General features: G+C 46.9%; 1 protein-coding gene across 1 annotated transcript; it reads right to left on the bottom strand.

Moving 5' to 3' along the window:
• LOC129340461 (glucagon receptor-like) lies at window positions 1-25932 on the bottom strand. Its single transcript, XM_054995274.1, has 13 exons — window positions 25861-25932; window positions 24383-24479; window positions 21111-21218; window positions 19319-19440; window positions 17189-17295; window positions 16200-16356; window positions 11495-11654; window positions 10463-10523; window positions 8880-8949; window positions 3550-3638; window positions 2005-2143; window positions 1518-1559; window positions 1-72 (listed from the first exon to the last, which is right to left on the bottom strand). The coding sequence occupies exons 1-13, from the start codon at window positions 25930-25932 to the stop codon at window positions 1-3; spliced, it is 1296 nt and encodes a 431-aa protein (XP_054851249.1).
• Window positions 25933-27655: the final 1723 nt, after the last annotated feature.

Here is a 27655-nt window from a genome sequence, read left to right as displayed (position 1 = left end):
TCACTGAGTGCAGCAGACCGCCGTGTGATCCAGTTTCCACAGCTGCCATTTCTTTTTCATTTCCGATTTCACCTAGATGAAAGGGGGGGGGTTAATATTCTGCCCAGTGTCCCAGAGCATTTAGGCCCTTTTGACAGGTTTGTTTTGGCTTTGGCTCCACTGAACGGGATGGGCCCTGGGTGCCCAGTAGACACCTGCTTGGCATGGAGAGGGTGCCAACCTCAAGCTATAGCAACAAAGGGCTGGAAAGAGCTCTGCCACAGAAGCCTGCCAAGCTAGGCCAGTGGTCTTTATTCTTAGTGGCACCCACGTTTAATCCCCCAGGTGGCACAGCAGAGTTGTGGGGCTGGAAGAAGGGAAGCCCTACCAGACCAAGAGTGGCAGAATGAGGAAACAGGAAAAAAACCTGCATAGACATAAGCTAGGACTTGGTGTACAGAGTTAGGAACAAGCCAAAGCCTAAAGCTGTGGAGGATTCCTCTCCATGGCCGAGAAGCTTTGCCCTCGTCCTGTGATTCTTCTAGGGATTTCATTGGCGGTCTGGGGTGGGTGGGGTTGAAGACCCCTGGAATACTGAGGTTGATGGGCCAATGAGCTCACTCTAATCTTCAAGAGCCTCCTCTGTAGTGGTGACATGAGGTTCAGGTGGAAGATAGGTCAGCTAAGGCTCACCCCAAAAGCTCTCTCCAGACAGATCTCAGATGATCAGAACCGTCATGGCTTAACTACAACAGTCAAGTGACCAAATTATTATTCCCACACCAGCAGGGTGCGGCTTTGCAGCTTGTGGCCAGTCCTGGCCATCTGCAGGGAGAATTCTGTAGTCTCCCAAACTGAGACCGTAAAGTATTTAACTGATTTAGATAATCTCTCTTGCATCTACAGTTAGACTGTTTGCGGTGGTGGTCCAACGTGAAACCTAAGCTTTACGTTAACTCCACCAATCCAGATATAATGAAGTAATGTCTCTCTCTCACACACACAATCCTCAATGCAGCAGCAGCCATAGAGCCATCGACACTAAGAACATAAAATGCAACTCGAAGCCAGCAAACAAATAGGCAAAGTATAGGTACACGTGGGCTAGATCTCAGTTAAAAACTTGGAGTGATTATGAATGACAATGCGGTGCCCGAACATCAGCTGATCAGGAGCCAGGCAAAGGAAAGGTATTCCAAATGTTTTGCCCTAAGAAAGCCCTATAGCACGCTTTGCCTTCACAGGTACAAACAGTAGAGCTTGGGGCGAAGATCTTGACAGGGCAGGATTCGATATACTCCGAATTTGAATGAGAGTGTAAAAAAAAAAGATCGGAAACGTGATGTGGCACAGATCTAGAACCCAAAATGTGCAGGAGGAAAAAACAAACCAGTGGCCTACTGCCAGCACACAAGCCTAAAGGGGCTTTCTGCTGGCTGTGGAGAAGGTAGGAATGTTCCCTCTGCCGCTTAGGATTAGCACCAACTGGCTGCAGGACCAAGGGTGACTAGTTGTACCTCTTGGTGCAAAGTACCTACCTCCTTATTTGCAAAGCAGTAGAGGACAGCAACCAGGAACCCCTAGGAGAAAGAAGAAATAGTATGAATCTGTACATCTGGGCAGAAAGGGAAAGAATGGGGCTTGCAGGTGCCTTGGCCCCTGGTGCTTTTGTGCACCAGAAGTACTACAGTAGCACAGTCCAATGGGAAGGTGTCCTGCACAAGCCCTTTGCTTCAGTGGGGTTTGTGCAGGAGCCTTTCCTGCTGGACTGGGCTCGCTCTGCTCTGGATAACTAATTCTCTTAGCTTACCTCCATCTACAGCATTGTACTTTCTATACAGCCGCTTCTGTTCACCTGTTTCATTTTCATGTTCCGTTGGTAGACATATAAGCCGGACTGAACACATCTCCAGCTGACAAATCAGAGCATGGGAAATGCTCCCTACCTCTAGTGCTGCAGTGGATTTGGGGGTTGTAGAAGAAAAGCAGCCATGACAGAAACTGAAAGAATCTTTTCTGACCTACCTGGAAAGAGTTGAGGAAGAGCGTGAAGAACACTTTGATGTAGCGCAAGATCCCTGTGGTTTGTTCATCGGTGGCAAAAATGAAGACCACTTCATGGATCCCAAATAGAGGGATAAGGGTGAGGGTGGCTTTGGCTAACCTGAGGGAGAGAAGAAGACAGGCCAGGACAGGAGATGAAGCTCTGTTCCAATGTCATGAACAGCCCGCGTGTGGCTTGTGACAGACACAATGGGGGATGCCACATGATCGACTTTGACCGGACTTTCTGAGCAGTCGTGCTGCAGTGGAGTCGTACGAATCCACCGCTCCCCGATTCCACATTAAGGCTTTTGTTTCGCATTGACATTTCATTTCACCATGCTCAAAGTCCATCGTGCGGAATTTGCCAGTATAAAAATCAATTCCTCATTGCTTTTTCCGAGGGAAGTGTTGACAGACGTGCGTCTTCTTAATTTTTTTTCTTCTTCAAAAAAACCTTACTACATATAAAAATTGCATCAAACAAACACATCAAAATGTTTCTCAAAACACACGCTGCTATGTATAAATGTTGCATCAAACAAACACATCTGATAGGTTTGAGTATTTCCCGCTGATATTGTGGAATGAATATTGGTTATTGACATTTGGAGGGGAAATTGTTACCAATGACCCCGCTTTCCCTCTGCCTCAGCAGCTGTCAGCTGTCAGCAAGCATCAAGTAACAAATTTGGCGCATTGAAAAACAGACCCGTTATTGGGCATCTGTCATCACGTGACACAGGATATGTTTCTGCATAGGAGTGTAGAAACGTTGCAACGTTTTTTATAATTTTTTTTAAAAAAAGAGAGAAACGGGAAGGGAAAGGATAGTGGGTGTGGCTTGGAAAACGTGATCAACGAATCAAATTTAGTTGATTTGAAGGGCGGGAGAAAAGGACAAGGGTGGGGAGAACATCAGATAAAGAATTTCGCACGATAAAAATCCCTAATCTGCAACGGATGGACAAATAAGTTGGGGGAAAAGCAGGAAGGAAAAAAACCGGACAGAACCTGCAGTGACTTCGAAGCTGCTGCTGGGATCGCCTTCCCACATGTGGAAATGCAAAAAAAAGTCAAGGTCATTTGGCAGCTGAACCGTGGAAAACCACTAGTGGGGAATCACCCAAAGTTGGTGAGGTGTTGGGCTCCTCCCTGTTGTGACATACTGAGACTAGAGACCTCTGTCCAGCTCCAAGATGTTATGTTGTGTCTAACATGAACCTCTCACCAAACTGAGAAATTTCCCTTACTAACCAGGACTCTCGGCCACAGATTAATCCTGTCTAACCTATTGGGAAAGGAAAAAACTGTTTAGGCTCCTATTATCAGACATGGTAACAAGGTGGAGTCAGACATGGTATAAAAGCTCAACAAGGAATCAGATTCGTGCCCATCACGAACAAACTAGGCTGTTTGTGATATCCAGATGTGGCCTTGGAGGGGCTGAGGGTTGCCATGTCCAGAGAGTGATGCGGATGCTCAAGTCAGCCGGCTGCCTCGCAAGGCTCAGCAATCAACACTCACCGCAATTTGTAGTCAGCGTAGCCCTTCTGGTTGGCTCGCAGCTTGGCCAGAATCACCTTGAGGATCTGCATGAAGATGAGCAGGTTGATCTGGGGGAAAGAGAGAGCAAAAAACAGAATGTGCGGGGCATGGTGTGAAAGTTGACAAATATTCAGCTACAGGCAGGATAATAATGCATTGAATATATAGTAATTAAAAGCCATCTTGGAGCTACTGTTCCACCTCAGGTATCTCAAGAAGGGAGCTTTGACACTCAAAAGTTCCTGCCCTGAATATCTTGTCAGTCCTTAAGGTGCCATTGGACTCAAATGCTGATATTCTACTGCAAACCCAGGGCTTTTTTTCTGGGAAAAGAGGAGGTGGAACTCACTGGATTGCCTGAGGAGAAAATGGTCACATGGCTGGTGGCCCCGCCCTCTGATCTCCAGGCAGAGGGGAGTTGAGGTTGCCGCTCAGCGGCGCGGAGGGCAATCTCAACTCCCCTCTGTCTGGAGATCAGGGGGCGGGGCCACCAGCCATGTGACCATTTTCAAGAGGTTCCAGAACTCTGTTCCACCGCATTCCAGCTGAAAAAAAGCCCTGTGCAAACCAATACGGCTACCTACCTGAAACTCTTCCACCTCAGTTTCCAGTATATATTTTAGACATTTATAAACTTCTCATCTTGCATTCCCAAAACAATGTACACAAGTTAAAATAGTATGACAATAAAACCATTTTTTTAAATGACCAAAAGCATCAGTAACATAACCCCAAAACACCAGTTCCCCAATGCTTAGCGAAACGAGATCATCTTTACTGATCTAGGGAGAAAGAGTTTGTCGATGTCCGATGGCATCTGATGAAGTGGGCTCTAATCCTCAGAAGCTTACGTGTGTTACACACAAACACGTGTCCTGAACTGCTTCTAGGCCAGACTCAGAAAAGAAGCAGACGGCAGAGTCCAGTGACAAGGATAAAACTTACTGGTTCATTTGAATAGACGGAAGAGAGTGGATAGAAAGTGCAAGGCCCCTGAGAACCCAAGTGCTCTTTGGGGTTTCAAAGCCATTACATGAACTTTTATCACCTTTGGTTCATTAGCAGAAATTATGCATTCAATAAGTTCCTGGTCAAGTTAGTTACGTGTACATATGACCTAGCGTCATTCCTTTAGTTTGGCATAATTAGGGGTTGTCCCCTTACTCAATTAACACTTGCAAAAGTTGTTTATCATTTCAAAGAACAAACACAATCCTTTTCTGGCACCCGTAGTGCCAATAAAGTAACTATCCGGTAGCTGTGTGTCATCCCCGAGGCCTTCAGTTTGCCTGTTCCCATCCCTTAACGCTACAAGAATCCATTGTTAGTCTTCGATCTGTTACCAACAGCATAAACAAGTACCCCAATATGTAGCATATGCTTGGCTATTCATCTTTCCAAAGAAGACAATGAAGGCAGTTTAGCTAGAGCTAGTACTCTTCAAGGTTTGAACGTATCTCTTGTGACTTGGCAGAGACCAGGCAGGATGGGGGAGTTGTTTCGTATCTCCAGAATGCGCTTTTGGCTTTACAGCCAACCTGGCTGAAATGCTAGAGAGATGAAAACAAAGGGCCTCTTCCTTGTGTCTGTTACAGCGAGTTAGGCCAATACACAGGTATATTAAAGCTAAATTCTTCTACAGTTATGTTCTTTCTATTCTATGGCTATGCTATATCTAGTGTTTCATATATGCACTGCCGGCGCCAGGGTTTCTGGCGCCTGCGGTCACCCCTCCCCCACAAATGCGCGCTGTGCACGCGCACCACGGACCACGTGATGACATCATCACGCAGCGCAAGCCAGGGGCATTGGCCGGTGGATGGCTGGGGTGGCGGGTGGAGGCTGCTCCGCGATCTGCACGCTGTCCCAGCAGCGGCTCGTGGCTGCTGTGCCCGGCTGGGGGCGTGTGGCAGCGGTGGTGGCGGCACGGGGCTGGCTGGCTGCAGCAGCTGCAGCCCCACCATGCCAGCTCCGCGGCGTGCGCCTACGCCCCTGACACCCCCTCCAACACCCTGAGGCCACCGCCTACCTGGCCTCACTGGGCACGCCGGCCCTGCATATATGTCATTTAGGTGTTCTGAGAGCTTCTGCTTACTACTCTTTGGGGCAGATTTGAGTGCATCCTACACATTGGAAGAAAACCATGTTAAACTTTGAGGTGCCGTGAGACTGTTTATTTCTGCTTCAGCAGACCAATCAGGCCACCCCTCCTGAATGCTTGCACAAAACGTTTCACCCATACAGCAAGTGGGGCAAAATTGCTATTCAGTTTACAGGGAGGAAGGAACCAAAGAGATGCCAGGGGGCCTGAGGTCTGGGATTTAAACAGGGAGTCAAACCCAAACCTCTTGGATCCGAATCCGGCACATTCAAGTCAGAAGACCAGCATGGTTAAAGTGCAAGAGTAAAACAACCCTCCCGCTGATTCAGAATTTTACCCAGCTATGAAATTCGCTGTGGGTCAGTGGCTACCTCTCAGCCTATGTTGCCTCACAGGCAACAATAAAACAGGAATGGACAATAAAACAGGAAGGAAGTGCCACCTATGCCACCTCAACTCTTTGGAGGAACAATGGAATAAAAATGTGGTAGATTAAAAATCGCTGGACACCCCACCATTGAAGTAATTATTGCAGTCCACTTAGAAATGTGACCCAAGTTGCCCCCCCTTAGTCGGCCCTTTCGCAGTTGACAGTTATTCATGTGGGCTGTTGCTTAGCAACGTTGTAGAACCATCTTCAGGAAGGAGGAGGAACTGCTGTTGGGCAGTCCTCTCCACTGCTGCTCCTGAGCTTCTCTCCCTCGAGCGAAACTTGCGCTGAGGGGCTCACGCTTTTCTCCGTTCCAGCTGCACCGGCTTCCCGTCTATCACTTGGCAGCCGCCAATCACACCTGTCCTACCTTTTCTGCACCTTGAAATGCAGCCTCAGAATGCCCAGAGATCGCCTTCACGTGCCCCCTCCCAAGCCCAGGCAAGGGCCGCTCCTGCTACTATAATTGTGGTCGAGCAGAACCCCCCCGATTTCGTGCTTTGGTCCTTCTTCAACACCCTGTTCTTGAACAGCTTTTGTTTCGGCTTTATCGCCCTCATTTACTCCATCAAAGCAAGGGACTGCAAAGTTATCCGTGACCTTGAAGGGGCGAACCGCTTTGGCAAGATAGCCAAAGTGATCAACATCGTGGCCTTCGTCATAGGTTTCGTCACCTTTGTCGTCACGGTTGTCCTGGCGGCCATGATGGCAAAGGGTGCTACAAGAAGATGGTTAGACTTGGAATCTTCTGTTGCCAAATTGCGTGTGTACCACCCATACAACTGAGCCGTGCATCCAGTATCACCTCTGTCAGTGAATGGCAGCTGGCTTTGGTGCACAGCGTACCTGCTCTGCAAAGAACAAAGCATCTCACAGTGCAACGGGAACTACACACCCTTCTGGAAAAACAGATTTTTTTTCATCCCTTCCTGAGGACTGCTCTCCCTTGCCAAGAGTGGTGAGAGACTGGGCTGATCATCTCAAAATTGATGCGGAAGACAACGTAAACACAAAAACATCTCTGCTCCAGTCTTCATTGTTGCGACTGGAAGATTTACTGTGTTTCTGTTTGTCTGAATAATATGTTTCGCTTTAAAGATATATTTTATGGCTGTTTTAGAAATTTTGAAGTCTGGGGTGAATTCGGCGCATATAAAGCAACTGTTTTTAAAAAGATTGCAGAGAACAAAGCATCTCACAATGCAACTTGCACGACACACCTTTCCGGGAAAAACAGATATTTTTCATTCCTTCCTGAGGACATCTTTCACTTGCCAAGAGTGGTGAGAGACTGGGCCGATCATCTCAAAATTGATGCGGAAGACAGCGTGGAAACAAAAACATCTCTGCTCCAGCCTTCAGTGTTCTGATTGGAAGATTTACTGTGTTGCTGTTTATTCTGATAATATGTTGCACATTAAAGATAAAAATTTTGGCTGTTTTAGAAATGGTAAAGTCTGAGGTTAATTCGGGGCATATAAAGAAACTGTTTTAAAAAGATTGCGACCCAAACTTTCTTCAGAGATGAAAGGTGGACTTCAAAATTTTGACCCTCTTCAAGGCCCTCTTTCAGGCATTTCTAGGTCTATTTCATAAGCATGAAAACCATGTCAGATGTTCAGAATCACCATGTGGCACAGTAAAAAAGATCAAGAGTCAAGTATAAGACTAACAAAATCTATTTATGATAGGGTATGAATTTTCGGGAGACACAGCTCCTTCAGATACCGCTAGGATGTGAGTCCACCTGTTCTTGTATTTTGAAAGGGGAGTGATTACAGATGTCAATTAGATTCAGTGGGATATGCAGAAAAGTAGTAGGTGTGGAGAAATCAGCACTGGTAACGAGACAGGAAGCCTAGGTCTTGATTCAATCCAGGTGGACACATTGCCTTGAGCTTCGTTATTCAGCAGTCTTTTTTTAAAATCTCCCTTAGCAATGTCATTGCAGGATAAGACTGACATCAGAAACCACAACATTCCAAAATCAGTGGGGGAACATTTTAACCTTCCAGGACATTCAGCTGCTGACCTAAGAGTAGCAGTTATTCTGCAATGGAATTTCAAAGAGAGATTGCTGAATTGCAACTGATAATGAAGCTCAACAGAATGCATCCACCTGGATTGAATGGAGACCTAGGCTTCTTGTCTCAATACCAGTGTGGATTTCTCCACACCTACTACCCCTCTGTATATCCCACTGAATCCCATCGACATCTGTAATCGCTCCACTCTCCGGAATACAAGGTCAGATAGAATTACATTCTAGCTGTGTCTGAAGAAGTGAGCTGTGTCTCACGAAAGCTCATAACCTATCAGAAATAAATTTTGTTAGTCTTACAGGTGCTACTTGGCTCTTGGTCTTTTTTACTGATGCAGATAGACTAAGACAGCTACTCATCTCGATCTGTCAACATGTGGTCCAGTCTTCCTGAGACTGAATAATTCAGACTGCAAGTCTCTCCCATTTGGCTGGTTTTCAAATGTGACTTGCTAAGCTTTCCATATGCAGGAAGGTGTAGGGACACAGGGGGACTTCCAAATATGATGCCTACACCCACAGGCACATAACATTCTGAGCAGCACAGTCCTGGAAAAGTGCACCAAGCACTTTGTTCTGACTATCTGAATGGATTGACACACAACACACTGCTAGGCAAAGGAACGGTCCTTTCTTGCCGGGGAAGTGCTGCTGTCCCTGTTGGAAGCCAAGATGGGAAAAGCCCACTTAGCATTCTGCAGCCACTGGGAAGGCATCATGCCCTGTAGAACACTTACCACAGATGCTAGCAGAATAGGAATCCGAATAATCCACCAATAAGCCATGTTCTCATTCAGTGCCCAGCACCTAAAACACAAGGAGAAGTGCACATTGTTCAGCACAGGTAGCTGAATGGACAGGGAAGCCTAGCTGGGAATCTCAGATTCAGAGCCAAGCTACAAGTGACGCCTGACACAGGTTGGACGCTTTTCAGCTTCCCTCAAGTTTTGATGGGAAATGTAGGCATCCTGGTTTTACAGCTTGGCTCTCCATTACAGCTGCAAGAGCAGGACGCCTACATTTCCCATCAAAACTTGAGGGAAGCTGACAAGCGTCCAACCTGTGTCAGGCGTCACTTGTAGCTTGGCTCCCAGTCAAGTTTACTTTGCCGAGATGCATGCACCAGAGAGCTAGGAAGAGTTAAGACACAATGTAAAACCAGGGTACAATTCAACTATCCACAGTTAACTGATTGCCCAAATGTGGGCCACTGTGGCATAGATAGATAACAGCAGCCAGTAGAGATTAACTTAATTGACAGAGCGAAGCTTTCCCACAGTGCCAAGCTACAAGTGACGAATGACACTTGCCTGGCAAGTGAACAGCCTCACGTATATTCCTCCCTGTTCACTTGCCCTCCACTTGCCCTCCACTTGTAGCAGGGCAGGCTGGGGATAGCAAGCACATCCTTTTATGAAAACTCTGGAATTAGGATTGGTCACAACAAGCTAGGACTAAATAATCCTCCATGAGCTAATCCTCCATTCACCTATGTCCGTCATTCATTTGGAAATGTAATAGGTCTTGAGCAGTCACGTTGGAGTGGATTGGCAACCTTCCAGTTGTACTTGTGCTCAAGAAGAAGTATGTTTCATACGAAACGGGAATTGTATAAGATGCCTGCATAATCCCGTCGGCACCTGTGGATTTTACATCTCATTGGACTTGAGCCACCACCATAAGACTGCCTTGTGACTTCCTCTTTAGTATATCCCCATTGTGGGTCTGTTTTGGACATTTATATTATGACTTGGACAACTGAATTGTATTAACTATATTTATTGTATTCATTGCATGTTATTTATTTGCACTTTGCACGTTTGCACTATTGCAACATTTATATAAAAGTCAGCATTAATTGCATATTTCCGGACGTTGCTTGTACTCCTCACTATCCGGTTTTCTCTCCTTGTTTGGCTTAGCCTCCAGGTAGTGGCTGGAGATCTCCCGGAATTACAACTGGTCTCCAGGCCACAGAGGTCAGTTCACCTGGAGAAAATGGCTACTTTGGGGGGGTGGACTCTATGGAATTATGCCATGCCAAGGTCCTTTCCCTCCCCAAAACCCACTTTCTCCAGGTTTCACCTCCCAGATCTCCAGGAATTTCCCAACTTGGAGTTGGCAACCCTATGGTTAAACCAAGTTAAAGCTATGGTTACAGATTCTGGTTCTATGAACCCTAAACACAATTAGCGTCATGACCTGCATTCAGATGACCACAGTGACTATGGTTAAATTAATCCAGTGGTCCATGCAATGTCTGTACAAAGCCATTCACCCTATTTCACACCCATTATGAGACAGCACCATCTTCACTTACTCTGCGTTCTCCTTCAGGTATTTGGCGGCCATCCATGGAACCACAAATACTACAGGGGTTCCTGCAAATCAAAAAAATCCCGTGAAGTCAAAAACAAGCTAGTTCCACTGCTTGGCATACAGACAAAGAGAGGGGTTCTTTTAAAAAAGACCTTTGCTACTACCAATCGGGCAAGATCTTTCTGAAGCTAGTAAACTCCCCTGAAGCCAACCCCTAATGGACAAATGGTTGGGACATGCCGGTTTGTAATGCTTATAGAGTCAGACCGTTGCTCAATACAGTATTTTCCGCAAGGACTAGGACATAAAAGGAAGGCAGGATAGAGAGAGAAGACACTTTTCTCCCTCTCCAGTAATATCAGAACTATGGAACTGGTTGGTAGTAGACCCAGGGCAGACAAAAGAAACAGGTAGTTTGACTTGTGGAACTCACTGCCACAAGATGAAGTGATGGCCACAGGCTAACGTGGATTCAAAGAGAATTGGGCAGATGCATGGAGGATAAGTCTATGGCTGGGTATTAGCCCCAATAGAAGAATGGGAGCTTAGGGTTCAAGGCCAGAATGTTTCTGGTTGTATGATGGCTGGGGGGATTCAACAGGGGAGGGCTGTTGCTGGCAGGCCCTCCACGGGCAACTGGTTGGCCACTGTTGGGAACAGGAGCCTAGATTGGATGGATCTTTGACCCATTCTGGCAGGGCTCCTCTCGGATTCTTATGGGGAAAAAAATAGGATAGCTGATAACACTAGCAGAATTCTTTGGCACTACTTTGCAAATGTTCCTCTGCAGGTAAAATGACTCGCCGGGGGGAGGGGGAGGGTACAGCCTAGCCTTCTCCCTGAATGCTGCTTTTCTCAGTGCAGGGAGTTGTGGTGCAGCATGCACTGTGTCCAACAGGGCTACCGCCCCCTGCAGCCTGGACCAACACAGCCCAGCAAGAGCGTTGCTGATTCTATCAACTGGCTATTGGAAGGTGGCACTTCCCATACACTAAGCAAAACCCACCGTATCCAGCCAACGTTTCCTCCTTACCCCAGCCAAGGTACAGGTAGAGGGTGTAGTAATTCTTCTCTGAAAAGACGGCTCCTATCAGAAGCTTGTATAGGTAGACCGCCTCCACCAGAAACCAATAGTGATTGGCTAGGATACAGTATTGCATCACCACCTGAGCCACTCGGCAGCCAATTGCAGCCTGGGAAGCAAGGGTATAAGCAGGTTAATAATCATTCCAACTGAATCTTCACAAGGGGGAATCAAGGCTGCCTGCTTGGCAACTGTGCAGAAGTCATCCGCTGGTCTTCGCTGAAGTTCATAGCGCTTATAAGGCTGGCATCTCTAGGTAGCTAAGCAATACTGGGGAGGAATAATAGAAGTGATTAATGAGATTTTACAATTTCAAGTTAATAGAAACCCAGAATTGTTGCTACTGAACTTGGGAATGGAAGATGTTCCAGCACAACATAGAACATTGTTATTTTATATGATAACAGCAGCTAGACTTTTATACGCGCAGAAATGGAAATTGCAAGAAGTACCAACTATTGAAGATTGGATTTATAAATTGCTGTACATGGCTGAGATGGACAAAATGACAAGGAAGCTTAGAGACCTTGATCCAGGACAGTTCAATATGGATTGGGAGAAACTGAAGCAATACTTGGAGAAAAAATGGGATGTGGAAGGGAAACTGTGGCAGTTCGAGAATTACTGAGACTCTATAAAAGAAGAGAGAAGTGGCTTTACCGGGAAAGGGGGGATTTAACTATTAAATTCTAAGCTATTATTAGGGTTAAGACAAAAATTCTTTTTTATTATACACAGTATTAAATAACAGATATATTATTATGAATATATATAATGAATATATATGAGCATGCTAGCTAGGTATTTTTTATTGTAGTTAAGTTTTTAGTATAGCAGATATTTCATATAATTAAAACAGATTGAGAATAAGAAATGTTTAAAGAAATATATAGAATATAAGTTAAATTAATTAACTTATATGGGGGAAAGTAAAGAGATTAAATAAGGGAATAGAAAATGGATAAAATGTTATACTGATAATATAAAGACTATTTATGCTAGCAATGTGTTATCTAGAATATAAGATTTAGTAAAGGAGGGGTTAAAGGAAATTCTGTGTTATAAAAAAACAACAAGCTTAGAAAAGAGTTTAAGTGTATGCTTAATAGATTATATGAGGTATTAAGTAAGTAAGTAATAAGATAGACAAAGGGTTGGAAAACTGTTGGAAGTCAAATAAAAGGGGGGAAGAAAGGGAGGGGGTTAGAAGTAGATATTTACAAAGGGGGAATGTTTGTATTGAATGACTATATATTCTAATCCAATAAAATTTCTCTAAATAAAGGCTGGCGTCTCTGTTGCTGGACTGTACCACTTAAGGAAGCAGGTGGGGAGGAGATGGCACATTGGAATGCTCCATCAACATAAACCGTCCTCTAAACATAGAAAAGTAGCAGTTCAGGAGGAAGATTCTAATCACACCTTCCCACCAACCGGCCTGTTTCATAATCTGTGGGGGAGCTGGTTTTTTACCCTCCCTTGAAAAACAAGGAAGTGTTCACTCTTGCAGTCCCCCTGACTTGCATCCTGTTTTGTTTTTTAAAGATCCTAGAGCAGAGGTTCTCACAGCGCCATATTCTACACCTGCCTTCACACACTCTGTGCTGTTGCACAAGCATGGAATACACACAGCCCCCTTCCCGCAGTCTTCAGAGTAATCCCACATCTATGTGAGGCAGCTGGATGAGGGGGCAAAACAGACTGTCCAGCTGCTGTGCAAAGTCGCATTTTTTAATTCTCCTCAAGGACTGGGCTAGAACCTCATTCTGTATACGTTGGCTTTCCAGTCGCAGTGCTGTTTCTATGCAAGCATTCAAAAGTGGTATATGCACCCCCCCATATGAGGTGTGGTCCTTTCTACCACCCCGTTCTGCCTGATGGGTAGAATGCTGGTGCATTTTCAGAAAGAGGCAACTGTGGCCAGACTGGTTAAGAATGGTTTACAGTTATGATCTCAAGAAAGAGAGCCCCCAAAGGCACCGAAATGTACAACCACAACGACGAAAGGGCTGCAGCACCTTTTGAACAAGCAAAATGGAAGCCATTAGGGGATTTTTTTGTTTGTTTAAATATGGCTGGGGCACTGGAACCATGATTATACTGTGGAGAAAAAGCATAAAGAGAAATTTGTTCTTCAGTGCTGAAAACATTCGAGGCACCCAATTAGGTTGATAGGTGGTATTCAGTACAACAGTCTTCACTTAAGTGTCTAAATGAACATGAACTCACTGCTACAAGATGCAGTAATGGACACCAGGTTATGTATGTACATGTTGTCAAGTGGCCACCAACTTACGGCGACCCAGAAAGGGACTTTCAAGGCAGAGGAGGAACAGAGGTAGTTTGCCGTTGCCTTCCTCTGCATAGCAACCCCAGTCTTCCCTGGCAGTCTCCGGTCCAGGTTCTGGCTGAGGGTGACCCTGCTTAGCTTCCCAGATCTGATGAGACTGGGCTATACTATGCTGCCTTCCCTCCCCACCGTTAGCTTAGATGGCATAAAAAAGGAGAAGTAGGCCAAATACATGAAAGAGAGACCCATTAATGGTTATTAGCCAGGATGAAAAAATAGAATCTTCATGTTCACAAATATCAGTGCTGGGTGACAATGACAGGAGGCGGCTTTGGCCTTCTTTTGGGGGGTATCCAGTTGGCCAATGTGGGTAAAGGTCATCCTAATGCTTAGCTGACAATGGCCGATTCCAGATGGCCAGAAATTGCGGTTTTTCTGCGGAAATAATCGCTTACCGGCCACACGTTCACTTTAGTCTCCATCCGCTTTGTCTCGCAGCGTGCCGTGCCATCCTACTTCCGGATGTTCGCACGGCCAACTGAGGTACCCGGGATTGGTTGTTTCCTCCCCGTCACAGTTGACGTTGGGGGCCTTCATTGGTTCACATTTCAGTTTTTTTTAAAAAATTTTTTTTACGTGTTTTGCGCAAATGCGCAAATGTGCAGGTATGCGAATACGCAGCGTCAACTTTTGTGCATTTGTGCATTTGTGTGCATTTGCGCACTTCAATGTGCACAAATGTGCGACTGCGCAAATGGCGCCCGGTTTAAAAAAAAAATTAAGGGAATATTGTTGCCGGCCGGCAAAGGAAGGAGGGAAAGGGGAGGGCCTCTCCACGGCGACGAAGCGTCCAGAAGTGTGCAAACCCGCAATACGGCGTTCACACCGTCCGCTTCTGGAGCGCAACACAGCGCCATGAACCGGAGGTAAGCAGGGACGGGACATTACGGGTTTTTACGATTGAGGTCGCTGGAAAAGCGAAAGCACTCGCTTTATTTGTGCCCGTCTGGAATCGGCCAATGTCTTCTAGGAAGACAAAGTTGTCATGTCACTTTTTGACTTCTGGTAAAGGAAGCGCAACTGTGGTAGAATTTTCCCTTAGCGGGGAAACGCAGGGCTTCCCTTGGGCCTGACCCGGAAACTGCTGTGGGTCCAAAATGCTGCAGCTCGTGTCCTGACAGGAATTTCTTTCAGGGCACATGTGACTCCAACTCTGCAGCAGCTGTATTGGCTCCCCAGGGAGTTCCAGATCAGGTTCAAGGTTTTATAAAGCCCTAAACGGACTGGGACCAGCATACCTGAGGGGCTGCCTCTCCCCGTGTGTACCTCAGAGAGCTCACAGATCTGCAGGTAAACACCTACCGGTGGTCCCTGGCCCCAGGGAGGCTCGGCTATCCTCGACCAGGGCCAGGGCATTTTTTGTCCTGGCCCCAACCTGATGGAACTCTCTGTTGGAAGACACTCGGGCCCACCAAGATCTCATATCTTTTTGGCAGGCCTGTAAGACAGAGTTGTTCCACCAGGCATATGGTTGAGACCAGCACGGGATCCATCTAATTAGCCTCCCTGCTGGTCTCCTACCAGTGAGAGGGGGCCATATGGTCCATCTGCCCCCCCCCCCCATGCTTGGGGAGTTAGAGTTTCACCAACCCACATCTCCCCCCTTTTCTTCCCTTTTTTCCTTTGTGTATGGTGGGCAGGAAAAGGGGGAAGGGGTGCCCCATCTGGAATATTGAAATTCATGTTGTACTTAGATCTCATTTTATTGTTTTTATCTGTTGTAATTTATCTATGATTGTAACCCGCCTTGAGCCTGCTTGTGGGGAGGGCGGGCTAAAAATCTAATCAAATCAATCAATCACTATCCTAGTAAGAGTCTCTCTACACGAAACATCTGACACATGAAGAACACATGTCAGGAGATGCAATGGTAGCTGGGAAGGGTAGTTTAAAAAGACAGAGCTGGTGGCAGGGCAAAGGCTTTGCTATACACTGGAACTGGGTGAAGGGGCTGTGAAATGCCAGAAGGGAAACTTCAGCCCATTGTAATCTCTCCAGGTCCAAGCCCGGCTCTGGAAGGTAGCTCCAGCCCATTTCCATTCCTGGCTGCCCTCTGGTTGCGATCCCACACAGTTTAGACTGGACAGAGCCTTCTGGGAGGCGAAGATGAAATTAACAAACCCTCTAAGGCACAATCTCTGCTGGCTCTGTCTTTTTAAACTATGCTTCTCAGCTAACCGTGTGTCTCCCTACACTTGACGAGCACATGCTGAGGTATCTTGTGTAGAGAGACTCTAAAATTGTGAGGGAAGACAGAGATGCCCTCCTGGCCTCCCTAGAACAGCTAAGCACATGACAACTCACTTCATTACTCAGCAAGGCCTCCCAGTCAGACATCTGAAAGACCTCCTTCCCCCACATCTTCTCCAGCAACGAATCCTTCACAATTACTGAAACTGCCCGGAGCCCAAAGGAGGCGAAGAGATTGGCGTGGATGTAGTTCCGAGTGCAACGCAGCTTCCTGCAGGACCAAAAACATCACGGCGCTCAAAAGCTCAGAAGACAGTCCACTCCCCCTACTCACAGCTCCTGCATTATCGTGCTTGTTTGATGGCCTGAACTCCCAGCTAAAAGCTCCCCAAGTCAGTTGATGTTATTTAAAACCATCACAGCAATTTATAATTAGGCAAACTGATGAAGATCAAAAGTGACAACATAAAAAGTGAAAAACCAAACAATAAAAATCAAAGCACTAAAACCAGGAATGCAATAAACCACTGAGCAGGCAGTAGCAGGACCACTGTAAACAGCCAGGAAAACAAAGGAAGCAGAAAAGCAACCAGGATACATAATACAGAGTCAACCAACAGCAAACCATAAAATTTTGGGTATATTTTTTTTAAAGTGCCTGCTTTGCCTTCTAAAGTCCTCTCCTATCTAGCCCTACTCTGCAAAGGTATGAAGTTGTTTGCTGAGTCTACATTATTGTATAACTCAACAGAATACTTGAACTTCTCTTTATGTCACTGGGGTCCCAGAGTTGCTCTGTTGTGGATTTTTATCTGTTGTGTATATGCTGCTTTTGAAATCAGTTCCTAGTCAAAAACCAACCATTCTGGTGCTACGAGTGTAGCTGCCAGAAGAGAACTCCAAAGATAAAGGCGCCGATGCTGAGAAATGTCAGTTTTTTCTGGTTTGTTATTTTCCCAGAACATCTCTCCTTCCTCCCCATTTTCTACAGTATTGCCAAACAGACAACAGACAACTTTACACAGCTTCACAGCAACTGCGATTAGCAAAAAAATTGTCCCACAGTGCTCTCGCTGAGCAGGGCAGAGACCCGGTAGCGATACCTGAAGACGGTGAGGATGAGCAGAGCCAGGGTCAGAGCTAGCAGCGACAGGGAATAGCCCACTGTGTAGAGGACTTTGAAGCTCACCATCAACCGGTGGGCCCCTTCCTATACAAAAGAGAAAGAGAGCCACTTAAATAAGGAACAGCCGTCCCTCCACTCCCAATAAGAGCCGAAACAGACGTGACGAGTTACCTAAGTTCAACCTGGGTTTCCTTGCCTCAAGGTTTGACGGGAAGTGTAGGCGTCCTTGCAGGTGCATCGCTGCATTTCTCCTTCCCCTGCTTGCGTGGCCCAGAGCTACACAGCCGCACGTGCTCTGCCTCCCCCACCCCATCACACTGAGCGTCACTTCATCTCCCCCCTTCCTCGTTTGGCCCCATCCCCACAGTTCTGGGCTGGGCGGCTTCTGGCGGGGGCCGGACGAGTGAGGGGGAGATGCAGCATGCTCCGGAAGCCTTTCCTCCTGCTCTCCCAGTGCAGCCCGGTGTCACTCTGTGGGGGCTGGGCCAGGCGAGGGGGGGAGATGAAGTGATGCTCAGTGCGACGGGGGGGCAGAGCATTTGTGGCTATGTAGCTCCGGGCCACGCAAGCAGGGGAAGGAGAAATGCAGCAATGCACCTGCAAGGACGCCTACGCTTCCCGTCAAACCTTGAGGCGAGGAAACCCAGGTTGAACTGAGGTAACTCATCACGTCTGTTTCGGGTCTCAGTCACCAAACAGAGGTGGCACCTATTCACAGTTCCTTTTAGAAGGCAAATGAAAAATTAATCAACTTGTGAAACCTTTGGCTTTCAGGATAACCTTTTTTTTTTAAAGGCTTTGCAGGTTCTGGATTTCTAGGTTTTGCATGTGTTTATCCATTTCTGCTATTGCCGTGGTTTTTAATTTTTGCAAACTGTAATTCAGTGGAAGGCAGAGTTTAATTTTTTTCCTTAATTGGTCAATAGCGGACAGGGAGGTAAAGTGATGCCAGTTTTTGTGGAAGTGTTACTTCCTTCTCACACATCTGTTAATATAAAGATATTGCAAGTAATGGCGTATGCAATACCGAGGCTTACTGAAAGGACCAGGACGGGTGGCAATAGCTGCGGGGGAAACACAGAATAAGTGCCATTTGCCCACAAGCTCCTCAGTCATCCTGGTGCTTTTGCATTTGTTGCCTGCAATACTAGAAGGGGGGAGCAGGCACTTGTCTTACTCTGCAAGCTGCCTGAATGCTCTCGCTGTAAATCAAGAGGGCTAGAGGCTTCCTTGAAGAATGCTAGAAATCCAGCACGCTTCCCTATCATTTCCTAGGACAAGCCTTTCTAAAAGATGCCTGGGGAAAAATATGGTGGTATCACTGGGGGCATGCAGTCACACCATACCACTGGAGCTCTTGTAGTAGTCAGAGTGTTGGGCTATGATCTGGGAGACCCAGGTTCGAATTCCTACTCTGCCATGGAAGCTTGCTGGCTGACCTTGGATCAGTTTGTCTCTCTCGGTGTAACATACCTCACAGGGTTGTTGTGAGGATAAAATAGAGGAGAGAGCAGGGCTCATTTTGAGGGGGAACGTGCAGGAACGCAGTTCCAGCAGTTCCCCAAAGAGGTCACACGTCAGGTGCCCCCCCTCCCCACCCACCTGACTCTTGGCCATTTTGGGCCCTTTTCAGCCTGGATTGGGGCCAAAACAGCCCAGATCAGGCCCCTGACGGGTGCTGGATCACTCTCCCACTCAGAAGCGGCCCGATCCTGACCATTTTGGGGCCCTTTTTGGCCTTTTTCAGCCCCTTTTTGCCATTTTGGGCCCAATTTTGGCCCTGAATGGCCAGGATTGGGTCCAAAACAGCCAGGATAGGTGATGTCGGGGTGGGTGGGTGGCACATGCAAATCAGTTATGCTAATGACACCCTTCCGGTGATGGCAAGGGCGTGGCATATGCTAATGCGGTATGCTAATGAGTTGTGCTAATGAGTTCCTGCAGCTCTTTTTCTACGAAATGACCCCTGTGAGAGAGGAAAGCTATAACCCACTTTGGGGTCCCAAAGCAGGGTATAGAGGAAGGAAGGAAATAAACATCCAACCCACCACTCGCACAACTGACATTTCCCCCCAGTAGCAAGTCCCAGCCACCTTCCCCTTCTCACCTCTTCACTGGTGGCTTCCGCCTCGTCCTTGCACTGAGAGTGGTCCCTCCAGGCCTCTGTCCCGTTCAGTAGCACCCAGTGCCCGTCAGCCCCGCACTTGCGGCTCACGAGCCCGTGTTTAACTGCAAGCACAAAAGGATCTGGAATGTCAGGCTGAAGCATCTGGAAGAAGCCTTTTCGAATCAGGGTTGGAGGCACGGGGAAGCTGCTGTAAATGCCTCTAGGCGGTCACACTGGCAGGCCTAATGCAAAAAAGCAGCTCACCACGTAGCAATCCACAGTGAAGCCAGACACGGTGATGATCTGGGAACTTTTCGTGCAACGGCAGGGAGGGATGCGGCAAACTGCTTTATATCTTACAGCCACCAGATGGAGCAGCTGCTACACAATTGTCCCATCTTGTGTGGCTGTTCTGTGTGTCCAAAAGCCTCTGCAGCATCCCGCCTTGCACAGCACCATGCAAGAAGTTGTCCACGGCAGCCGTGCAGCTGGTGCTGCTGAAAGGCGGGAGCCAGGAACTCCTTGCCCAAACCACCTTAAAACGCCCCCTTTCCATTTTATCCTCACAACAGCCCTTTGAGGTAGGTTAGGCTGAATGTGCGACTGGCCCAAGGTCACCTGGCAAACTTCCAAATTCAAACTTGGGTCTCTTGGATCCTAGGCTGGTGCTCTAACCACTATACCGCACTGGCGTGCAGTGATGGATCACACTCATAAGCGACAGCCAGAGAGTCAGCCTAGGGAAGAGACCCACGTTCACGTTCACACTCCGCCATAAAACTTGGAAGTCCTTGGGCCAGTCACACACACCCCACTGAACCTGCCTTGCAAGGCTGTTGTGAGCATAACAACAGAAAGCCTATATATGCCACCCTGAGCTGATTGGATGTAGACACATAGAGAGATGCAGATTGACAAATCTGGTCCAGAAAGCATAGAGAAACAAGCACTAGTTTTAAACAGAATATGGGCTCCACACGGGCCCAACACAAAACTCAGAGCTTGCATCTGACAAAGAGATTCCCAAGAGCGGATGCCATAATAAATGTATTACAGAACACGAGGCCGTCATAAAAATGGCAGCCCTAAAATTGAGAGACAATGATCCAAAAGAATTTATGGAGGACTGGGGGAAATTGAAAGACTATTTGGGAAAAAAATGGGATGTTAAAGGGCATTTATGGTCTTTCAAGAATTACTAAATAAGATAAGATTTAGTACAGTGTCAATCTTTACCTTTAAAACTAATATTAACAAATAAGAAGAAGAATTAGAATTAGAATTATGGAAAGGTAAAAGGGGTTGCAGTGCTGTTGGAAGTCAATATAGATAAAGGTGGGGGGAGGAGATGGGGAACATATGAAGAATTAAGGGGGTTATTAATGGTATGTAGCAATATATATTGTATGTTAACGCATCTAATAAAAATCTTTTATAATAAAAAAAAAATGGCAGCCCTGTGCCCAGTCCCCCCTCTGCAGTATATTCAGTGGCGCAGCCACCTTTTTGCATGCAGAATTCCTGCCTTCTCTACGCAAAACATCTGCAGTACAATGTCTGCTTGAGACTTTGGAGAGGTGCCTTCAGCCCAAGCAGAGAGTTTCGATTTCCATTGAGCGGAAAGTGGCAAGCCAAGAAGAGCATCAGAGAAAGTGGAGCACTGGACAGAGCCTAGGGGCCTGTGACCCGTGGGGAGATTCCACCACACAGACCTTGCAAGAGGAATTGAGGAAAAACAGCTTGGGTGCCATGGGACATATTGCTCTCCCAGCCCACCTGGAAACAGCCATACCTTTTTCAAACCAGGGCAAGTAGAAGGGGCAGGAGACATTGACAACGGTGCCCGGACTCCCGTCAGGCCAGCATGCGTACATATCAAATGTTCGGTTGCAGAACAGTCCTGCAAGAGACAGAAGCAAGGCCAGATGGGCAGAGTGACGTTCCTCAAATAGGGGGCAGAAATATTCATGCCAGAACACAAAGAGGATCGGATCTCTCTCGTTCTCGGCATCCGTTAGCAGTGCCATTCGTACAACACTGTGGCTCTGGAGACGAGTGGAAAACAGAGCAGCGGATGGCTGAAATCTCAGCCACAAACTTCCCATCTTGCTTCCCTCCTCATCTATAGTACCATTCTACCTTGCAGGGTTGTCGTGCAGATTATTGACAGATGTTGCATGAAGTGCTTTGAAGGGGGGGGGAGTGCATCATCTGTGTTCTATGCAGACATATTTTATTATCTTGATTCTGTAATTTTTTTTAATTTAGCAAAAGTTGTAAATGAAGGAAGGAGTCGATTCCCAACTTGTTTAATTTCCCAGCTTGTTTAATTTCTGGCACAACACAATATATTTCAATAGAGTGGAAGGAATCTTTCTCGTTGGCCCAAGCTGTAAAATTTAACAATCCCTCCATTGATTTCAATGGGCTTGGATTGGGGTAACTCTGTTTAGGATTGCACTGTTAGCTGAAAACCTAGTAACATCTTATCCCAGTGCTAAGTTTCTAATTGCTGGTGATTTTAATGCTAGAACTGCACCTAATAATGAGCAATTATTGATGGCTGCAGGGCTGAGTTTGATGGATTTTGTTACAAAAGAAAAATGGACGATATTGAATGGGTACAGGAACAAAGATGATGGGGGAGAATATATGTGTATTTCTTTAAGAGGAGCCAATTTATTGTCAAAGCCGGCTTTCACGGCCGGAGAATGTTGGTGGTTGTGGATTTTCCGGGCTGTATCGCCATGGTCTTGGCATTGTAGTTCCTGATGTTTAGCCAGCAGCTGTGACTCTTCAGAGGTATAGCACCGAAAGACACATTCCAGGACACTAAAATACTGGACAACACTTCCAACTACTTTGTCAGATTGCACAGGGAAGCCATTGAAATTCATAAGCATAAGCACAACTTCAACAGGAAAGAAGAGACTTTAAGAACGAATAGAGCATGGTTTTCAGTCCTGAAAAACACCAGGCTAACAAAATACTCTACATCTTACAATAGCCCTGCAGAGAAGATTAGCATATCAAGCACCAATCCATATGCAAAAGAACCTCCTCAGGATACAGTGAAGCCTCCCTCCATTAGCATTCCACACCTTGGGGAACTCTTACAGGATGACTCAGCCCAACCCCACCTTCCTGAGTAGATATAAATTACCTGCCAACATCTTTTCCACACGGTGACACTGAGAGATCTCTGTCTTTCGGTGCTACACCTCTGAAGATGCCAGTGAGAGCTGCTGGCAAAACGTCAGGAACTACAATGCCAAGACCACAGCCGTACAGCCCGGAAAATCCACAACAACCAAGAGCCAATTTGATTGACTATTTTCTTGTTTCTCCAGACTTGGTTCCATGAGAGAGTAGTTTGCAATTAGAAGCCTTTAATGGCAGCAAACATTTGCCTTTGGCTCTTACTATAAAGGGGAATCTTGTTTTGTCCTTGGCTTTAGAACACGGGAAGAAGAAGTCAAATTCCCAACTGTTTTCTCTTACACTGAGGTCTAAGTGTAGATTCACATCACATGCAAAGAAGACCTTTCCTAAATATTCTGAGTACGTTGGATTCTGCTGAAAATGACACTTCCCTGCAGCACAAGCAGCTTTCCTCCAGCATCGGCGGAAGGCTTCTTGCAGCACCACGGGCAAAACAGATCCATGGGATCCAAGAGAATCTGCATAGGCAAGCTTTATACTGGTGCAAGCACCTCCAAGAGGGGATAGCAGAACTGAGCTTTTCTTTTGGATGAGTGAGACAAAGGGTGCATTTGCCTATTTTTAAGGTTTTTTTAAGTTTTAAGTTTAAATTTTTAACTAGGCACCTATTTTTAACTAGAGCCTCTGCAAAGGTGGACAGTCAAGGGAGCAGACTGTCATGTCTGTAGCCCCTACATCCATGTCATTATTCTAGGGGATGCTAATTGCTAATACTGTGTGGCTGTTTTGATTTCATATTGCAAATGCTATGTGTGCATCACTTTCGTTTCTCCCTCTCCCAGCCTGAGAACACAGCTGGGGAATCTATTTCTCTGAAGCTCACCAAAATGACCTTGGGGTGTCTGAAAATGTTACCATTTCTCTCTGTCTTGTCTAGCTGATGTATAAACTCCAGCAAAAGTTTCCCAGGCTTCTTCCTGCTCAAAACTAGTGGGTTAGGGAGGGGGGAAATGTTTGAGTATTTAGACCTGTACTTTCCTCAAGCCTCTATTCCTCTCAAGGAAGCTGTACTGCCTAGAAGCTTTCTTGTTTCTAAGTAAGCTGTGGACCTGTATATGGAAATGATCTGATTTCTGAATAAAATGTCATCTACCCAAGAACCTGTGTCTTGATTAGGGCTTTTTTTCAGCGGGAACGCGGTGGAACTGAGTTCCAGAACCTCTTGAAAATGGTCACGTGGCTGGTGGCCCCGCCCCCTGATCTCCAGGCAGAGGGGAGTTGAGATTGCCCTTGTGGCACGGAGGGCAATCTCAACTCCTCTCTGTCTGGAGATCAGGGGGCGGGGCCACCGGCCATGTGACCATTTTCTCCGAGAGCAACCCACTGAATTCCACCACCTCTTTTCCCAGAAAAAAAGCCCTGATCTTGATGCAATGGCCCTGAGATCTGTCTGCTGTATCCTGTCATCCATAGCCTGACATATTGAGAGGAATAGAGGCTTGAGGAAAGTAACCCACTAGTAACTCCCTAACCCACTAGTTTTGAGCGGGAAGAAGCCTGGGAAACTTTTGCTGGAGTTTATACATCAGCTAGACAAGACAGAGAGACACGGTAACATTTTCAGACACCCCAAGGTCATTTTGGTGAGCTTCAGAGAAATAGATTCCCCAGCTGTGTTCTCAGGCTGGGAGAGGGAGAAACGAAAGTGATGCACACATAGCATTTGCAATATGAAATCAAAACACAGCCACACAGTATTAGCAATTAGCATCCCCTAGAATAATGACATGGATGTAGGGGCTACAGACACGACACAGACCTGCAAGCCTGCCTCAGATAATAGCAGGTAAGTTCACCTTCTGGTCTTTCCACTTTAAGGAAACAGAACAGAGAATCCCTTACCGGAGGGATAAGGGTCATTTGCCATCTTCTTCGAGCATTCGGCCTTGTACCTCATCCATTCTTCAAACGTCTTCTCCAAAACTTTGGCACCGCAGCTCTGTGGAATGCACACCCTCATTATATCTTGGTGGAGACCTTCCCTAGGACCTCTGGCAGTTACTAGGGGCAGGGCTTTCCAGGCTGAGACGTAGAACCAGATGCTTTCCCAGGTGAGGATAGAGCGAGAGAACGGCAAAGTGGAAGGATGCCAATTAATAAGCCAGTGACTTCAAGAGTGGGGCATGCACATAGGGTCCGGAAGGGTGACCGTGTTGCATTTTGAAGGCTCCCTCTAGAAATAGCTGCCTTCAGAAGCACGAGCCGTGGATTAATCCAGGTCAAAGGGACTGCAACTGCCCCTGACTACAGACCCAGAATTTGAAAATCCTATTTGACAGAAGTTGATTTGGGAATTCACTCCAGCTTCAGTGGCAAGGCTGGATCTGCCAGGCGTTACCCTTTCCCTCCCAGACCCCCTACCCCACCCGTCCCTCAGCTTTTGAATCTTTACAGATCTGCATTAGGCTAGATCAGCTGAATTGCAATTAAAATGCTAGATAAGCCTATTGTCATTATGAGCAGTCAACAAGTAGCACATAACTTGAGAGCTTTGGGACAAGGAATGCATTTCTTGCAAAGAACAGGGAGTTACAATAAGGAAAGGGTCCATACACAGGGCTTTTTTTCAGTGGGAGCATGGTGGAACGGAGTTCCGGCACCTCTTAAAAATGGTCACATGGCTGGTGGCCCCGCCCCCTGATCTCCAGACAGAGGGCAGTTTAGATTGCCCTCTGCGCCGACAAGCGGCGCGGAGGGCAATCTAAACTCCCCTCTGTCTGGAGATCAGGGGGCAGGGCCACCAGCCATGTGACCATTTTTGCCAAAGGCAATTTAAACTTTAAAAAACATCCCCACCTTGTTCCAGCTGACCCAAAGTGACGTCATTGTACGGTCCTGAGTTTCACCACTGAGTTCCACCACCTCTTTTCCCAGAAAAAAAGCCCTGTCAATACATATGAGTCATTAGTAGTGAAACCTTTGGGAGGGAGGGGATCACAGCTGGTTAGAATTGTTGTCAGGGCCGATTGAGGAGCAGAATCATCCTTCGTTTTTAATATTTGTCATTCCAGCTGGGACAAGAATACCATCTGAGTGAGTCCTCGCTCTTGGACAGCATGGAAGACTTCTAGGTGCTCCAGCTGGCTGTACTTTGTAATACGCCCATCGCAGATTGTATCAAGAAACCAATCCCAATGCCAAGCAGTAGGCACTCCGTGTTTGTTTCAGCAATCCCTCCCTCCCTCTGTTTAAAAAGGGGAGGCAGCCACATGAACATGGATGGGGGGATTCCATCTCCGGGCCAGGAAAAACCCCTCCCGGTGATTGGATCATGGATTAAAACGAGAGAATAATCAGCTCGGACCACTTGAAGCCCTTACCTCCATGGAAATGAGGCTCATCCAGAGGAGATGAAGGAGTCTTGTGCACCGGGAGAGAAATGCATCCCTCATGGTCCACTGTGGACCTTGGCACATGGATCACAGCACCAAAATTACAGTCCCAAGACCCCTGAGAAAGAGACAGGATTGGTGAAAGGAGAGGTTGCCGTTGGAGAATATTCAAAACAAGGTGCAAGCCTGTATCAATCACCCCCACCCCCAGCCTTATTTATTTATTCAATTATTAAATCGATTGATTAAGTCCACTCTCTGTGCAAGAGCAGATAACAACATTTAAATTTACATTAAAATGTCCTTTTAAAACCATAAAACCACAGTTCAGCAGTAAAAAACAGCTCTAAGTGGCAGCCCATATTACCCAGCCCCGCTAAAACATTTTAAAATGTATCTGTGGGTGGGAGGTGAGAAACAGCAGTGGCCCAGCAGATGGGAAAAGAAAAAAAAGGGACAGGGGTTACATTCCCCCACCCCAGGTGGCCGTTGGGAAGCCTCATCCGTGGCCCAGACTTAACCATATTCCTGGCAGAACATCTCTATCTTTCAGGCCTGGCAAAAAGATAATATCTTTCTGTCTGAACAGACAGAGAGTTCCACCAAGTTGGTGCCAGGACCGAAAAGGCTCTGGCTCTGGTTGAGGCCAGGCAAGCCTCCCTGGGGCCAGGGACTACCAGTAAGTTTTTATCAGCTGATCAGAGCACCCTCCAGGGAACATATGGGAAGAGGCAGTCCCACAGATATGCCAGTCCCAGTCCTCTAAGGGCTTTATATGTTAAAACTAGGGGTGCCATTCCCCCGCCTGGGGCAGGGGATCCCCTGCTCCCACCTTTGCCTCCCCATGCCCACTTACTTAGCCAGCGGTGGGGCACGCTCTCCAGGGTGCCCCCCCGGCAGCGCAGCACACTCTTGCAGCCACAGTGTCCTGAATCATGCCCCACAGCACCCCACAACGAGCCCATTTCAGGCCAAATCGTGCCACTCAGGGAGCTCCCTTTGCCCTGCACAGCCACCCTTTGACCCATGTGATGACATCACTTCCTGGAAGTGACATCATCATGCAAGCCGGGAGCATGTGCATGAAGAAAGAAGCCCAGGAGGAGGCAGGGGGGCAGGATCCCAATCTCCCACTTGGGAGTTGCTGCAGAACTGGAGTTATATGCGTCCAATATGGAGTATCCATAAGGACGCGTGCAGCTGAATTCTGGACCCATCGTAATTTCCAGATCAGGCCCGAGGGAAGCCCTATGTAGAGCGAGCTACAGTACACAGACAGCCATGACGGGTGGACCACTGTGGTTTAAAGGGCACACTGGACCTTGCTTCCCTATCTATCAGAAATGGCTCCTGTTTTACATAATGTTAGAGATACTAGATATGACACATATTCAACAGCAGTGGAGGAATCATGCCTTTATTACAAGAGCCCTCATTCACTTGTTGAAGTTCATCAATGTGTGCTGCTCTGTTGGGGGCCAACCCAGCTCTGCGGGATCCTCTCATTGCCCCACAAAGAAGGAAGTTTTTAAAGGTGTTAGTGAGGCACATTCCTCATGGTTGGAAAATCCCCTCGACTAAGATACATGTTAGACTCTGAAGCTTAAGGGTCTCTTGGGATGTTGTAAGACAGGAGGGAGAATCTGATTTAAAACAAACTTGTGGGGGACAGACAGTTCATCCTTTCTTATACAAGATATTCTCAGGGCTTTTTTTCAGCAGGAACACGGTGGAACGGAGTTCCGGAACCTCTTGAAAATGGTCACATGGCTGGTGGCCCCGC

Source organism: Eublepharis macularius, chromosome 12 (genome assembly GCF_028583425.1).
Source record: "Eublepharis macularius isolate TG4126 chromosome 12, MPM_Emac_v1.0, whole genome shotgun sequence".
Taxonomy (NCBI): Eukaryota; Metazoa; Chordata; class Lepidosauria; order Squamata; family Eublepharidae; genus Eublepharis; species Eublepharis macularius.
The sequence above is the reverse complement of the archived record's forward strand: the minus strand, read 5'-3'. Positions and strand labels throughout refer to the sequence as shown.